A 16,320-nucleotide genomic window follows, 5' to 3' on the forward strand; every position below is an offset into this window, starting at 1 on the left:
TTTTACACAGTCTCTAGAGTAAATTGTTTACATTGACATTAAATCCACTGATTACTCTGCTGAAATGATCTGTTTAGAACGTTGTAACTGGCTCATGTAGGTTAGTGCCGGTCTAGCAGAGGGTTAACCAGCATGGTCTTTCCTGTAATGATGGTTTAATTATGCTGTAATATTTTTTTGTGGTTATGGTTGAGTTTTCTGTTTTTAACTCCTGTTCAAATCCTTCAGCCAGAATGATATTATTGCAAGTGAGTTAAGTTGGTTGGTTGTTTAATTAGTTTTTACTGGTGTAAAGTAATAGCCAGTGTCTGTGCCTGATTATTGAGTTGTCCTGGTCCTAACCTTCAACCACCACCCATTCCACAATGTACTGACATTGCTCTCGACCGGTCGATCTACGTTCCTACTCTCACCTATGGTCATATAGCTTTGAGTCATGACTGAAAGGACAAGATCTCAGATACAAGCGGCCAAAATTAGTTATAGATAGGGTGAGGAGATCTGTCACCCGGGAGGGGCTCGGAGTAGAGCTGCTGCTCCTCCACACTGAGAGAAGTCAGCTGAGGTGGTTCGGGCATTGTTTCGGATGCCTCCTGGCATACCCAGGGAGGTGTTCAAGGCATGTCCCAGCAGACCTTGGGGAAGACCAAGGACACGCTGGAGGCACTTTGTTTCTCGGTTGGGATAGGATTGCCTTGGGATCCCCCCGGAGGAGCTGGAGGAAGTGTCTGGGGAGAGGGAAATCTGGGGTTCTCTCCTGAAATTACTGCCCTCGTGACCCAGCCCCGGATAAATGGAAGAAAATGAAATGGTGTAAAGCACTTTGCTCAACCTTGATTGATTGATTGATTGATTGATTGATTGATTGATTGCAACCTGGAAGCTAGCTAAACTGTTTTGAATGAATTTTCTTGTCAACTAGACAAGACAACTGGAAAGGACTTGTGAAGAAGTGTGAAGATGTTGATGTTGTTGTTAAGCTAGTTCTGTTGTTTGACTTTGCACATTCTGTCATGTAAAGTTGGTTTAGATATACTTCTAGCGTAATCTTCCTTGTTCTGGAGGTCTTGATGGACTAACCCAGTCTTTTTTATACAGCGGGTATCACTAGATGTTCAAGAGTTTTTATTTTTATTTTTTTTTTCAAAGATGATTGATCAGCATTGTTTTTATTGTGTAAAAAATTCAGAAAATCCACACTGATGTATTTGTCAAGAATATCCTTTTACACTGGTGTAACCAGCATCAAAATCATAAAATAAACAGGTACATATTTCTATATCAGTGATTAATGATTGATTTTTACCTGAAAGATCTCTTCCAACTCCCAAAGCGAGGCCATCTCTGAGCCAAAGTACTACTCCATGGTAACCAGGGATGGAGCAGGGTAGCGTAACAGGCTGACCGGCCACAACTACCAAGTCCTGAGGCTGCTGAGAAAACACTGCATTCACTCCTAAAACACAAGAGGGAGAGTGTGTTAAACTTTAAAGATGACCTATTACAGAAAAGTCACTTTTATAAGGAGTTCATACACGGTTGTGTGGAGATAGTGTGTGGATATAGCCAGGATCTAATGGTGCATTCAAAATATTAGTGATTTTTTTTTTTTTTTTTAATGTTAAGTCAATCCAAAGACTTGATTAGACATCATGCGGTGCTATACACGTGAATGAGGTGTGAATGATGTAATTCGAGCAAATGACGTTGTGAATTGAGCATTTCAGCCAAATTACACACTTAACGTGATTTACGTGAATCGCTCAAATGAAAAAATAATTTAACTTTGGTGTAAATTCACACAACATTAACCAATCAGGAGCCTGCTCTAGTGGCCATCATCCAGTCAGAAGCTTTCTCTAGAAACAGCAGAAACTCTCTTTGTTCGTCTTGTCAGAGTGGGAAAGCCCCACCCACTAGTGACAATCTGCCACTATGCTGACGTACAGGCATTTGTAGCTCCGCCCCTTTAAAAAAAAAGTACAATCTCATTTGAATTTAAAGTGGCAGTCGCCAAAACACCACAATTTTGATCAGGGGGCCGTTAAACAACATTATTTGTGTGGTATTTTGAGCTGTAACTTCACATACACACTCTAGGGACATCAGAGACTTGTTTTACCTCTTGTAAAAAGTGGCATACTCGGTCCCCTTTAATGCTTTACCCACATGATTCCACTCCTCACATTGACATGTCTTAAACACGTGGTTTATTATGAAATGTTAAATGTTACATGACCTAATTCAAGGGATTTATTCAATAACTTTCAAGTACTTGAGGGTGATTATGCATGGTCTTGAAGTGCACCGAAGACCTCTCGCTTGCAAGTCAACACTACATCTTTCACACATAGAAAAACATGCAAAGCAAATGAAGATGAACTCCATTAGAGACGAGTGGGTGGAGAAGACTGTCACAAGTAACCCACCGAGACACAAAAAGCCTCTTAGAGAAATGTGTAGCAGATATGAGAACTCATGTCATATGGAGAACAAGTTGGAGGAAAAAAAAATAGAGTACTAAAATAATCTGCTGTCTATATCTACAGTCAGGGGCACTCAAAGTACAATGCAATTAATTTAATTTAATTTAATTTAATTTAATTTAATTTAATTTAATTTAATTTAATTTAATTTAATTTAATTTAATTTATATTTTATTATTTTATTCTGATCTTCTGTTTTATTTTTATTTTTCATTGTTTTAATAAATGTTGTATTTTATATTTTAAAATTCGTAATTATATTGTTTTATTTATTTTTAATTATAATATTTTATTTTTATTATTTATTTTATGTTAAAATATAATTATACTATTGTATTTTATTTTTATTTATTTGTTAATTTATGTTTGAATAATTAATTACATTATTTAATTTAATTTTCATTTATTTTTATTTTATTTTTAAAATTCTTTATGACATTATTTAGTGTTTTATTTTATTTTTTAAATTCTTACTTATTTATATTATTTTATTTATTTTTTCTTTTCATGTTTAAAATTGTAATTGTATTATTTTTATTTATTTTTAACTTTGTGTTTAAAATTCTTATTTACATTATTTTATTTATTTATTTATTTCTATTTTCTAATTATTTCTATTTTTTATTTTATGTATAAAATTTAATCATATAATTTTTATTTATTTTTTATTTTTCGTAAAAAATTAATCACTTAAATACTTTTAATATTTTATACTTTATATATTAATATTTTAACATTTTAATTTTTATATGTTTTTAATTTTATGTTTACCGTTCCTAATTATATTATTTTATTTTGTTTTTATTTTAAATTTTATGTTTAAATTTCCTATGTGTTTTATTTATTTTAATTGTATTCTTTTATTTGTCTATTTTATGTTTAAACTTATTTTATTGTAGTTTATTTTATGAGTAACACACCAAGACACAAGACAAGTCTTAGAAAAAGGTGTAGCAGATATGAGAACAAATGTCAAAGATGGAGAACAAGTAGGGAGGACAGAAAAAGGAGTACTAAAAAGATCTGCTGTCTATATCCACAGTCAGGGGCACAAAGAGACTGGCGAGTGTCACTCGGGGGTCCGGGTTTGACTGGTTAGCATTGACAGATTGGCCCTAAAGATTGCTGTCTCCAAAGGGAGTCTAGTTAGGAGACAAATGTCCTGTATTTCCAAACTCCAGCGCTAGACAGTCACAAACATGTACACTCAAAAATACAATGGTTGACATCAGCTATCAATATTGCAATGAGCTGTCTCAGCGGAGAGATGACGGGTTTTCTTGCTGGCAGGACTGTATAATGGGAGTCACACTGGCAGTCATGCTGAACTCTGCAGCTGTCCTGATGTGTGCCTGTCTGCAGTTGGAGAAGAGGCCTCATATTGCTCATCCCACTCTAAATCTCAGTGTACTGCTTAATCAATACTCATTTCAGTGGAACACTTACCACCCTCTCGCTTTCTTGATCTACTGTATGTGGGTGTGTGTGTGTGTGTGTGTGTGTGCTTCTAATTTAGCTATACTTTACTCAGAAAAAGTCCTTAGAGAATTTTAAGATGTCATTTATTTCTTTATTTATTTCTTTATTTCTTTATTCATTTAATTATTTATTTGATTTTTATGTCAAAACCACCATTTGGGGATGGTAGCTAAATGTTGTGCAAATCCATTATGCACGAGTATTAGTACACTGTCTACATAATATCTGCAGAAACTACTGGCAAGACATACATTTGCAAGTTCATGTCAACTTATGTTTGACTAATCCTAGCCTAACAGTGTACCAATGCTAATGAGAATTAGTTGGAAAATTACTTATAGTCAACAAAATGCTTAAATGGGAAAAATCAACCTCAAAAATTACAATGGTATTTTCAAAATAAAAGCCTAAAAACTTCCATTATTATTATTATTATTATTATTATTATTATTATTATTATTATTAGTTTTATTTAATTATTTAATTATTTTATGTTTAAAAATATTATTTTTAATAATATTTTATATTATTATTATTTTATTTTTGTATACAATTCTCATTTTATTATATTTGACTTTATTTATTTCTAATTTTATGTTAAAAATCGTAATTATTTATTTTATTCTTTTTATTTATTTTGAAAATCTAATTTAATGTATTTTTTATTTTATTGTTATCATTGAACGATTTAATTTTATTATTTTTATTTAAAATTCTTGTTTTATTATTAAATTTAAAAAAAAAATATTAATTATTTTATTATATTTTTATTTCATTAAATTTTTTTCGTGTATAAAATTCTTATATATGTTTTAAAAATCTTAATTAATGTATTTTTATTTTAAATTTATGTTTAAAATTTTTATTTATATATATTTTTGTTTTTATTTATATTTTCATTTTGTTTAAAATTGTAAATTATGCTGTTTTATTTTACTTTATTTTAGACTTTGCCTGTGCATTAAAAGGCTCTTAGGCTAATAAACAAATTTAATTATTCAGTATGTAGCACATACCATACAGTATAAGTGTGTGTATATACTTGGACAGCTTTTTTGTTAATTTTTGCAACATGAAAGTATGTAAAAAAAAAAAAAAAAAAAAAAAAAAATATATATATATATATATATATATATATATATATATATATATATATATATATATATATAAAATTATCATTATTATTTTAATACTGTATATATACTTACATATCAGTATATGTACTTTAAGTATTGTCTGTTCAGCTCTGTCAAGTAGAGTATAAACACAAGGATATGTTGTATATGTAATCACCACAAGGAACATATTGAATCTACGTGTGCTACATGAACCTAATGGAATCTAATTACCCTGACTCATTCAAATGACCCACTGATATATGAAAAGATGTAATTTTTCACTTCCCTATTGGAGTAGGTGGTCAGTAATTACTCTGCTTTATATGAAAACCGTAGGATTCTGGAGGCTAATTCTCTATTCATTTAGCCACGGACATGTCAGTGTGCTCGTGCACATACTGATACCTCCTAAAATATGACATTTTTCTAGATTAATGCTAAATTAAACACACGGGGAGGAAATAATTAATTGGCAGAATCCAGCAGGACGTCTTTTAATGCGCACAAATTCCATGGATTAGTAAACAAATCAGTCATACCTCAGTCCTGCCTCCAGGAAAATGTGATGAATGGCTTGTTAAAAGCTAAACACGAGTCCGCAGATTGATTTATACAAATTCACCCTGGCAAAATCTGTCGCTTCCAACGAGCTATTATTAAATCAACGACTGCAAAGATGCGCTATGAATTCTTATAAATATATTGGGCCCTTCGTCTTTGAAGGCTATAGCAGGCTTGCCCGGACACCGCCGCCTTTCTCATTCTGTCATTTCCCTGCGCTGCGAGCTAGTTTATTCGTATGCGTGTGTTTTGTGTGTGTGTGTTTGCTGTGAACGCCGGCTGTAGATTATTCAGGTAAGCTTGTTGAGACTGTAGACGGAGGATTTTATCTCACCGCTGTGAATCGCAGCAGACTCGCTTCCAGGCTATACAGAGACGTCAAGTTTGTGCTTGCCTCGTCACGTTACTGGAATACTGAGTGTATGAATGCATCTTTGGTCTTTTATGTGTGATTCCTGCAACTACACGTGTGTTTCTGCATTGTCCACTGCGTGCAGTAATTCACTGACCCGTCCACTTGAGCACTTGGTGCAGTGGTGTGTGTAATTCGTTTTAAAGTAATTAATGTAATCAGATTACTTTTCCACAAAAAAAAAAATGTAAAGTAAATGATTTATTTTCATTTTTAGATAGTTTACTGACTTATATGTACACAGACATTTAATTTTTAGCCAGGCAGCCAAAGTGCTTCAGCCAAACATCTGTTTTCTTTCAAATTCAATGATCTTCACTGCCTATTCACTTCTTGTCCAATCGGTCTCCGATTGGACAAGAAGCACTGCATTAAATTCCATTTCCCTCTACCATGTCTTTAAAATAGAAGTTTATTTTACCCCAGTATTTTAAATGGCCACTGACAATGCTAATTGTCACAACAGTCTTTCATCTCGTTTTACGTTTGAACAACCAAATGAATGCTTAAGTCTATATAACCGATGTATTGTAATTACATAACAACATAGATGCTGTTATAACAACCTTGTGAAATAGTCACATTAAGCATTCCCTGGAAGCTTATCGTTGGCTTTAAAACTCGAGCTATGCATAGAGCCCTTTAGTTACTTATAATGTACAGGTACATGCATCAAATACAGTTAATAAATTCAACATGCCTGCATATATATATATATATATATATATATATATATATATATATATATATATATATATAGTGTTGAGCAGTAGCGTCTTTATAAGTAGTAGCCTACAAGTGGCAGCAGCGTCGCTACTTTCTAAATCAAATAGCTTTTCAGTAGCGAAGCAAATTTTTAGTCAAGTAGCATAGTAGCATCCACAAAAGCTACATTTTTAGATCGCAGGTCAATAAGTGAGTGTGTGTGTGTGTGTGTGTGTGTGTATATATATATATATATATATATATATATATATATATATATATATATATATATATATATATATATATATATATATACATACACACACAAAAGTTTTGTCTGGTTCTTGAATCTGATTAGTTGCGCAATCATCTGCAGTATCAGCACTCGTGCAGCCTGTTAACCCCTTCTGTATTACTTCACCCACATACAGTGACACCAAATCAATACACTCACTACAGTTTGACAAATATTGCAGCTGTTGGACAACATAATTTACTTTTGAGGCTTTTTTAGGCAAGAACGTAATTGTATGGATTGCAGGTTATCTATAAGGATAGTGCTTATTTTAAATATTTATCATTTCTGAAAATCAGCGCATCGCGGGCAATAGCCTGTCATACTGAGCAGAGCAAAGACAGTTGATGTTCCATCATAAGATGACAATAGTCTCCACTTTCCTTCCTAATGTGCAATTGCCTCTCTGGCTCCACCGCTAACTGTATTACAAAACAAAATAAATAATTTAAAAAAAGCCCTTAGAGGAGAAAAACTCATCGTTATTTCAAACTAGAGCTGAACTAGTAAGTGACTTTTTTTTTAGTCAAAATCTCTTTTTTTTGTATGTTGTAGTGCTGTATTCATACAGCATAGTAATCTGGGGTTTAGAATTTTTCAGAGAAACACTGTAGACTGATGGCATTTCATGCCGTTCAGCCTTATAATCTTAAAATGTGAGAAAAATCACCTGTTTTGTAATCACTTGAGACAGTACGCTTGAAAATCATTCAAATACTAGCTCTAAAGTGACGTTTGTGAATTGCCAATGTGAATGAATGGCGGAAGAAAGTAGTTCCTTACAGGCACGTGCACACATAGGGCTCAAACTGTGCAGTGCACATGACCTTTTTAGTCTTGGATAGACGTGCACTCCACTCCCCTTCCCTCCACCCCTGCTTTAAAGTACGCGCGCGACAACGTAGCTAATCAGAATGCGCGCGAAACGACAACAACACCCCCTAACCCCCGGTCTTTAAAAAATGTATCCTGCACATGCTCTTTGGACAGTCTCTGCACGGGCCTGGTTCCTTATGCAAAAGGGTTTTTAGACTATCCTTGTTTGATTTTCTTTTTTATATACACAATTATGCCGTCGAACTGTTGTATAAATGCAATTTCACACTAGTAGCAGTGCAATATGGCTGTATATCGTCACTGGTGGGGCACTAATGCACTCGACCTCTGGCCTTGAGGCAATGCATGCATCTCACCAGTGCTGATATACAGCCATATCGCGCCATATTGCTACTCGTCTGATATTGTTTATATATAGAAGCTATACAATATTAAATTTGTGCATATACATTTTTTGTAAACTTTTATTAACAGTAAGGCTAATACATCTTAGAAGCTAATTAGAGTAACAACAGTTTTTCTCATATTTTTTTCACTGTCACTGGCGTTTTCCCAATTTGGTAATGTCAGAGAGGTGGAAAACGATGATTTATTCTTGGATGACATGGAGACAAGGTGCTTCCTCACCCACGTAGATAAAAATAAGGAATAGTTTAGCTATAGACAGCTTTAATGCTTACATACTTGTATCATGATGTTAATTTAATAGCTGCATTCATTTATTTATTTATCCATTCATTTTCTTTTCGGCGTTTTAAATGATTAGTCCCTTTATTAATCCAGGGTCGCCACAGCGGATCGAACCGTTAACCTATCCAGCACATGTTTTACGCAGTGGATGCCCTTTCAGCTGCAACCCAACACTGGGAAACACCCATACACTATTGCACTTACACACATACACTACGGCCAATTTAGCATACACAATTCCCCTATAGCGCATGTCTTTGGACTGTGGGGGAAACCGAAGCACCCAGAGTAAACCCACACCAACACGGGGAGAACAAGCAAACTCCACACAGAAATGCCAACTGACCCAGCAGAGGCTCGAACTAGCGACCTTCTTGCTGTGAGGTGATTCTGCTACCCACTGAGCCACCGTGGTGCCCTGCCATAAGAGGAAATGTCATGGACAGGTTAAGCTAGGTGGTCACTAACAGGACAGTGAGTTCTGGTCAGGGAGGTTAACACCTCCTTCCCAGTGATCTGTTTGCAGCTCTGCACCACCTGCTGTGTCCACTCGGACAGCAAAACGGGTCTGTATTATCCCCCCTAAACCACCTTAAGCGGCAGGAAAACATATGTAGGTCAGTCAAGAGGGGGATGTAGGGAAATGGGTAAAGAATAAAAAACGTCGAACCGGGGGGCTTAAGTTCGCCCACTCTGGTGGAGGAGTCCAGGCATGTTTGGAGCCCTCCGACGCTTCGGTCACATCTGGCAGTGTTGCGCTTGGCTGCTCACTCAGACCCTTCCTCCTCGCTCCTCATCTTCTCTGCATTCGAGACCGCCAGCTGCACGTGCAGTCGAGCGTGGAGAACAGTGAAGTGGAGGCAACAGATTCCTCCATTCTCTTACTATGTCTGTACAGCTTTATAATACTCTGTCTTCAAGTCCTCCAAAGCAAAGCTGGGTACAGTTGGAGGAAGATACTTGAACAGTCAAGGGGAATGCCAAAGTCATGCTAATTGTGAATAATTAAGGGTACTTATTAATGAGATATAATGTAAGTCTTGCATCAAGACACAATATTTTCATAGAACTTTATACCATGTGGATTGTGTCAAAGCTGCTTTACAAGGATGAACAGGAAAATGATGTAATGTCAAACTATTTAATTATTTTGCTAATTTCCATTTGTGGCTAATTCATTGTCCATCTTTTAACCAGCCATTTATTATATTTAATGTTATGTTAATATATTTAATAGTTAATGTCTGAACATCATTGCTTGAATTTTGAATCTTGATTTTTAAAATTTTCCCAGAGATGGGTTGCGGCTGGAAGGGCATCCGCTGCGTAAAAACTTGCTGGATAAGTTGACGGTTCATTCTGCTGTGACGACCCCGGATTAATAAAGGGACTAAACCGACAAGAAAATGAATGAATGAATGATTTTTTTTAAATTATGCAATAGTTGAAAAGACCTAGTTGGCTTTTGGTTGGTTGATTGATTGATTTTATTGGTTGATTTGATTTAATTTGTTGGTTGACTTTAGTTGTTGTTTGATTGATTAATTTATTGATTGATTGTCTAATTGTTTAATTTATTATTTGGTCAATTGATCAATTGATTAATTTGTTTATTGATTAATTGATTATTTTGGGCAGTTGGTTTGATTGATTAATTGATTTATTTATTTGGTTGGTGGGTTGGTTGATTGATTGATTTATATGGGTTGATTTATTGGTTGGTTGGTTGGTTGATTTGATTTGGTTTTGATTTAGTCTAGTTTTTGGTTGGTTTTTGGTTGGTTGATTCATTTGGTTGATTTGATTTGGTTGATTTTAGTTGGTTGTATTGATTGATTGATTGATTGATTGAGTTTTTTTTTTTGCTTGGTTGGTTGATTTGTTGATTGATTGATTGATTGATTGATTGATTGATTTGGATGGGTGGTTGATTAATATGTTAGGTTGGTTGGTTGACTGATTTTATTGGTTAATTGTGGTTGCTTGGTTGATTTGATTGATTGATTGATTGATTGATTGATTGATTGATTGATTGATTGATGTTGTTTTTTTGTTATTTGGTTAGTTGATTTGTTAGTTGGTTGGTTGGTTGGTTGGTTGGTTGGTTGATTGATTGATTGATTGATTGATTGATTGATTGATTGATTGATTGATTGATGTTTTTTTGTTATTTGGTTAGTTGATTTGTTAGTTGGTTGGTTGGTTGGTTGGTTGATTGATTGATTGATTGATTGATTGATTGATTGATTGATTGATTGATTGATTGATTGATTGATTGATTGATTGATTGATTGATGTTTTTTTGTTATTTGGTTAGTTGATTTGTTAGTTGGTTGGTTGGTTGGTTGGTTGGTTGATTGATTGATTGATTGATTGATTGATTGATTGATTGATTGATTGATTGATTGATTGATTGATTGATTGATTGATCAATGAAGTGAATAGTCAAATTTCCAATTAAATGATTAGTTTTTCCTGAGTGCAGATTGCAATTTTATTTCTTATCTGAAAAATTCTGAAGGACATTTTTAACAATCTGAGGGAAGATTAGTGCTTCGTTTTGAATTATGAAACCTGACAGTTTGCTTTTGACCGACTGGGGAAGTTTTTAACATCATTTGACCTGGTGCTAATTTTAATATGATATTTCAACATTGCAATCCATTTGCATCATGAGGCCTGAAAGCATGTAAAGAGCGCTGTCCCTTTAAGAACATAGTGGTAGAAGTTGATTATATTATTCCCCAGCAGGGAGTCAATTAGCATTTCTGCACTCTTTAAAATTCTGAAATGCCATTAAAATGGATATCTCACTGTCATAAACATTCAACCGCCAAAACCACGGTATAGATATAATTAGTAGGAACATAATTTGCATGTACATTTGAAGTCAGAATTATTAGCCCTCTTCAATTATTAGCCCCCTGTATAGTTTTATTATAGTAATTAGGGCTAATAATTCTGACTTCAATTGTATATCAATACAATGGCAGCTGACCAATGACAGATGAGTTTTGTGAGCTCATCTGTTGGTGATATTGGTTGGTGTTTGTTTTTTTGCCAGATGATCATGCTGATCACAAAGTGGTGTGTGTCAGATTGTGATAAACTGTAATGTGTCAGATTGTGATAAACTGGTGATTGTCCGCATTGTTCAGCATCAGTCGGTTGAGTGTGAATTGGTGTTAGGATGTCGTCTTGTGTGTTAGCTTGTCAAGGTGTGTTGATATTCGAGGCATGTGTTGGATCTGTCAGCAGGGTTTGTTACTACTGCAGGCAGTGCCTTGAGGGGCTCTCCGCCCTCCAGCTGAATACAGACGCTCAAAAAATAAATAAAGTAATAAAGAAATAAAGACAGAAAATGACAAGTGTGCTAAACTGGAATCTCTTCTATTTCAGGCACAACTGTTAAGTGAACTGTTTCTGTGTGAATAGGGTATCTGGACACGGGTGACTATTTTTATTTTATTTTATTTTATTTTATTTTATTTTATTTTATTTTATTTTATTTTATTTTATTTTATTTTATTTATAACAAATATTAGTGAATTCAGTATCTGGACATGAGTGCACTATTTTACTATATATTTTTATTATTTAATTTAATTTAATTTATTTTCATTTATTTTTTTATTTATTTTTTTAAATTTTATATCATATATTTATTGCTGTAATAATATTGTTTATTTAATAATTATATTAATTATTTATCATTTAGTTTATTTTAATGAAAAAATGATATTTGTTTTTTATGTGATTTATGTAAAAATATGTGATTTTATTGAATTTTATTTTATTTGCACTATTTAAGTTAACAATTATTTAGTAAATTCAGTATTTGGACATTTTTTTTCATTTTTATAATTTATCTTATTGTATTTTATTATTTATTTTATTTTTGTAAATGTTATTATTATTATCATTATTATTATTATTATTATTATTATTATTATTATTATTATTATTATATTTATTTTATTTTATAATAACATTTATGATATATACCACAAGTTTTAATGGAATTACACAAATTTCTTAACTATGTGGAATTAATATGTGAATATCATTGCTTTTTTGAATGTAAAAGAAGTCTACAAAATGATGTAACAGCTTGAAAAGTCCAACTTAGTGGCTTTCCAAGTAGTTTTTTTTTTCTTTTAAATTCCAGCTCAAACTTCAATTAAATCATTATTTCATCCTTTGTTTGGATTTTTTTATTAGATTTGAGGACAATTAAGTAGTGATGCATTTTGAATTAAACCTGACTGTATGGTTTTGACAGACTTGGCACATTTATAAAAACAGTGTTTAACCTGACTCTATTTTTAAAGGTGATATTATAACATTGAGAATGGATTGCCACCAATTTACATCATAAGTCCTAAAAGAGTGCTGTCCCTTTAAGAATAAAATGGTGATGTCGATTATGTTATTTCCCATCTGGGAGTTAATTAGAATTTCTGCCTCCTGTAATATTGTAATATGTCATTATAAGTGTTAAAATATGAATATCTAACTGTCATAACCTCTTAACCACCAAAACATTATTTGAGTGTCATTGTATCAAGTTGATTTATATTTGGCTTTTGTAATATGATGTGGAACAGATGGCACGGAAAAAGATGAGGGCACAGCAGGGGTGTCATTACCTCGCAGGTAAGTTAAAAACAATGCCTGAAAAAAAAATATTTATGCGATTAAATATGTGTTCTAATTTGATCTAATTGTGAAGAAAATTTAATATACTTGCTGTTTGTGTATATGAGCCATTGCATTAGACGTGTATAAATCATTGTCTTTCTGTCTGTTCAGTCAGGGTTTTTTAACCATTGTGTGATGTTTGGGGATGTTTTCATTCACTTTAGAGTGATTCGATCATTTTTTTTGGCTTAGTCCCTTTATTATTCAGGTATTGCCACAGCAGAATGAACCGCCAACTTATACAGCATATTTTTAAAGCAGCGGATGCCCTTCCAGCTGCAACCCAACCCAGGTGATCGTGCTACCCACTGCGCCATCGTGCTGCCTACTTTGCAATGATTTTGAGTCTTACAATTTTTCAACTTTCTCTGTGTTATTGCAAATAGAATTAATGTTGGTGACAAATCTTATTTTGACACATTTTTTGGGGGAAAATGCATTAAACATTTAAAAAATTCAACAATATGCTCTGGTAGCACATGTTTATGATTTATTTCAAAAAGAACCAACTTTTAAGAGCCATATAAGAAGCAACTGAATCAAACAACATTGGTAAGCACCATTTTTTTTTTTTATTCACTAATATGAACCATTTTGTAAGAGTCATTTAATTAGAATTGTTTGAACAAAAATGACCATACTTTGCCATTTCACTAAAAAAAAAAAAAAATTGTTTCAGAAGAATCACTACATCACATTTAATGTTTTGATTCACTAACGCAGAAGTTTCATCTAAGAGAAATCTTCTTACAAGATTAGTTTAATTGGGTATTGGTTGGACTACACTGGTAGCACATGTTTATGATTCATTAGAAAAAGAATCAACTTTTAAGAGTCATATAAGCAGCAACCGAATCAAAGAACATTGGTAGCGCAGTATGTTTTTGATTCACTAATTCGAACCAGTTTGTAAGAGTCTTTTAATTAGAATTGTTTGAACAAAACTGGCCATACTTTGCCTTTTCACTAAACATTTTTTTTTCAGGAGAATCCCTTATTCACATTTAATATTTTGATTCACTAACACAGACTGATTCATCTTAATCTTCTTACTAGGTTAGTTTAATTAGGTATTAGTTGGACAACACTGGTAGCACACATTTATGATTTATTAGAAAAATAATCAACTTATAAGAGTCATATAAGCAGCAACCGAATCAAACAACAATAGTGCCGTATGTTTTTGATTCACTAATACGAACCAGTTTGTAAGAGTCATTTAATTAGAATTGTTTTGAACAAAACTGGCCATGCTTTGCCTTATCACTAAATATAGTTTCAGAAGAATCACTTATTTACATTTAATGTTTTAACTCACTATCGCAGACTGACTCATCTCACACAAATCTTCTTACAAGATTAGTTTAATTGGGTATTGGTTGGACTACACTGGTAGCACATGTTTATGAATCAACTTTTATGAGTCATATAAGCAGCAACCGAAACAAACAACATTGGTAGCGCAGTATGTTTTTGATTCACTAATACGAACTAGATTGTAAGAGTCATTTAATTAGAATTGTTTGAACAAAACTGGTCATACTTTGCCTTATCACTAATATAGTTTCAGAAGAATCATTTGTTCACATTTAATATTTTGATTCACTGACTGATTCATCTTAATCTTCTTACTAGATTAGTTTAATTAGGTATTGGTTGAACAACACTGGAAGCACATGTTTGTGATTCATTAGAGAAATAATCAACATTTAAGAGTCATATAAGCAGCAACCGAATCAAACAACATTGGTAGTGCCTTATGTTTTTGATTCACTTATACGATCCAAAGAGTCATTTAATTAGAATTGGTTGGACAAAACTGGCCATTCTTTGCCTTATTACTAAAAAAAAGAAAGAAATACACAACATTATAAGGTAGAAAGAATGCATTTTCTTGTAAAATGTACTCATATGCTGTGTATAATGTATAGCTTTGAGAAATCCTGCTCTCACAATCACAAATCAATATTCCTAAAACCTGTAGAGATCAATCAGAATAAAACCCCCTAGATGGCATTCGTTATCCAATACATATTTTCTCAGTCTATTAAGTAAATGTTTAGCCAATCCTAGAAGCAGCGGCGGCATCTCTTCTGTTTGCACTTGTTCTTCACACCTTGACAAGGTTCAGCAGTCCCTTTAGACAGATTGGATTATGGCTGTGCTTGTTTAAGTGCTGGGGAATAGACAGACTCAAACTGATGAGCCAGGGATCATTATGGTCTCTGTAATGTTTTCATCTCATTCGGAGGTAATTTGTTTACCCTCCAACGGCGCCGGCGGTCCACAAAACCCCCTGCTCTATTTCATCTTGCAATAACAGAGATGCGAAGGCCTGACGCTCTCCAACACACTCACCCTCTGTGAATCATGACAGAAATGACTCTCAGCCAGAGGAAGAGTCTAATCAGAGGCTCTACAGAACACACACACACACACACACACACACACACACACACACACACACACACACACTCCCAATCACATAGTATTAGCCTTCTCCAGCCATTTCCCCTATTCCCATTTTCTTCCCGTTAGGAAGGGTGTGTGTGTTTGTGTGTATTTAAAGGAAGTGCCTTTGGAGCACTGCATTGGTAAGAGTCTTCAGATTAATTTTCACAGTATTATTAGAGATAGCCTAAATCAAACCGCACTAGTACGAGTGTTTAGGATTTGTTTTAAAATAACCATATAAAAGAGTCACATAAGCAGCAACTGAATCAAACAACAGTGGTAGCACTGCTTATGATTTGTTCCAAAAGAATCATTTACAAGAGTCATATAAGCAGCAACTGAATCAAACAACACTGGTAGCACTGCTTATCATTTGTTCCAAAAGAATCATTTACAAGAGTCATATAAGCAGCAACTGAATCAAACAACACTGGTAGCACTGCTTATCATTTGTTCCAAAAGAATCATTTACAAGAGTCATATAAGCAGCAACTGAATCAAACAACACTGGTAGCACTGCTTATCATTTGTTCCAAAAGAATCATTTACAAGAGTCATATAAGCAGCAACTGAATCAAACAA

The 16,320-nt window shown here is 33.5% G+C and overlaps 1 protein-coding gene across 10 annotated transcripts in view; it reads right to left on the minus strand.

Moving 5' to 3' along the window:
- kirrel3b (kirre like nephrin family adhesion molecule 3b) overlaps positions 1–16,320 on the minus strand; it is a 367,679-nt gene that overhangs the window by 142,876 nt on the left and 208,483 nt on the right. For all 10 annotated transcript variants that reach the window (XM_021467925.3, XM_073929721.1, XM_073929720.1 and 7 more), the window contains exon 2: positions 1,307–1,456. In XM_021467925.3, coding sequence (XP_021323600.1) covers positions 1,307–1,456 — 150 coding nt within the window. The remainder of the gene's footprint in view (positions 1–1,306; positions 1,457–16,320) is intronic.

Source organism: Danio rerio, chromosome 18 (assembly GCF_049306965.1).
Source record: "Danio rerio strain Tuebingen ecotype United States chromosome 18, GRCz12tu, whole genome shotgun sequence".
Classification (NCBI taxonomy): Eukaryota; Metazoa; Chordata; class Actinopteri; order Cypriniformes; family Danionidae; genus Danio; species Danio rerio.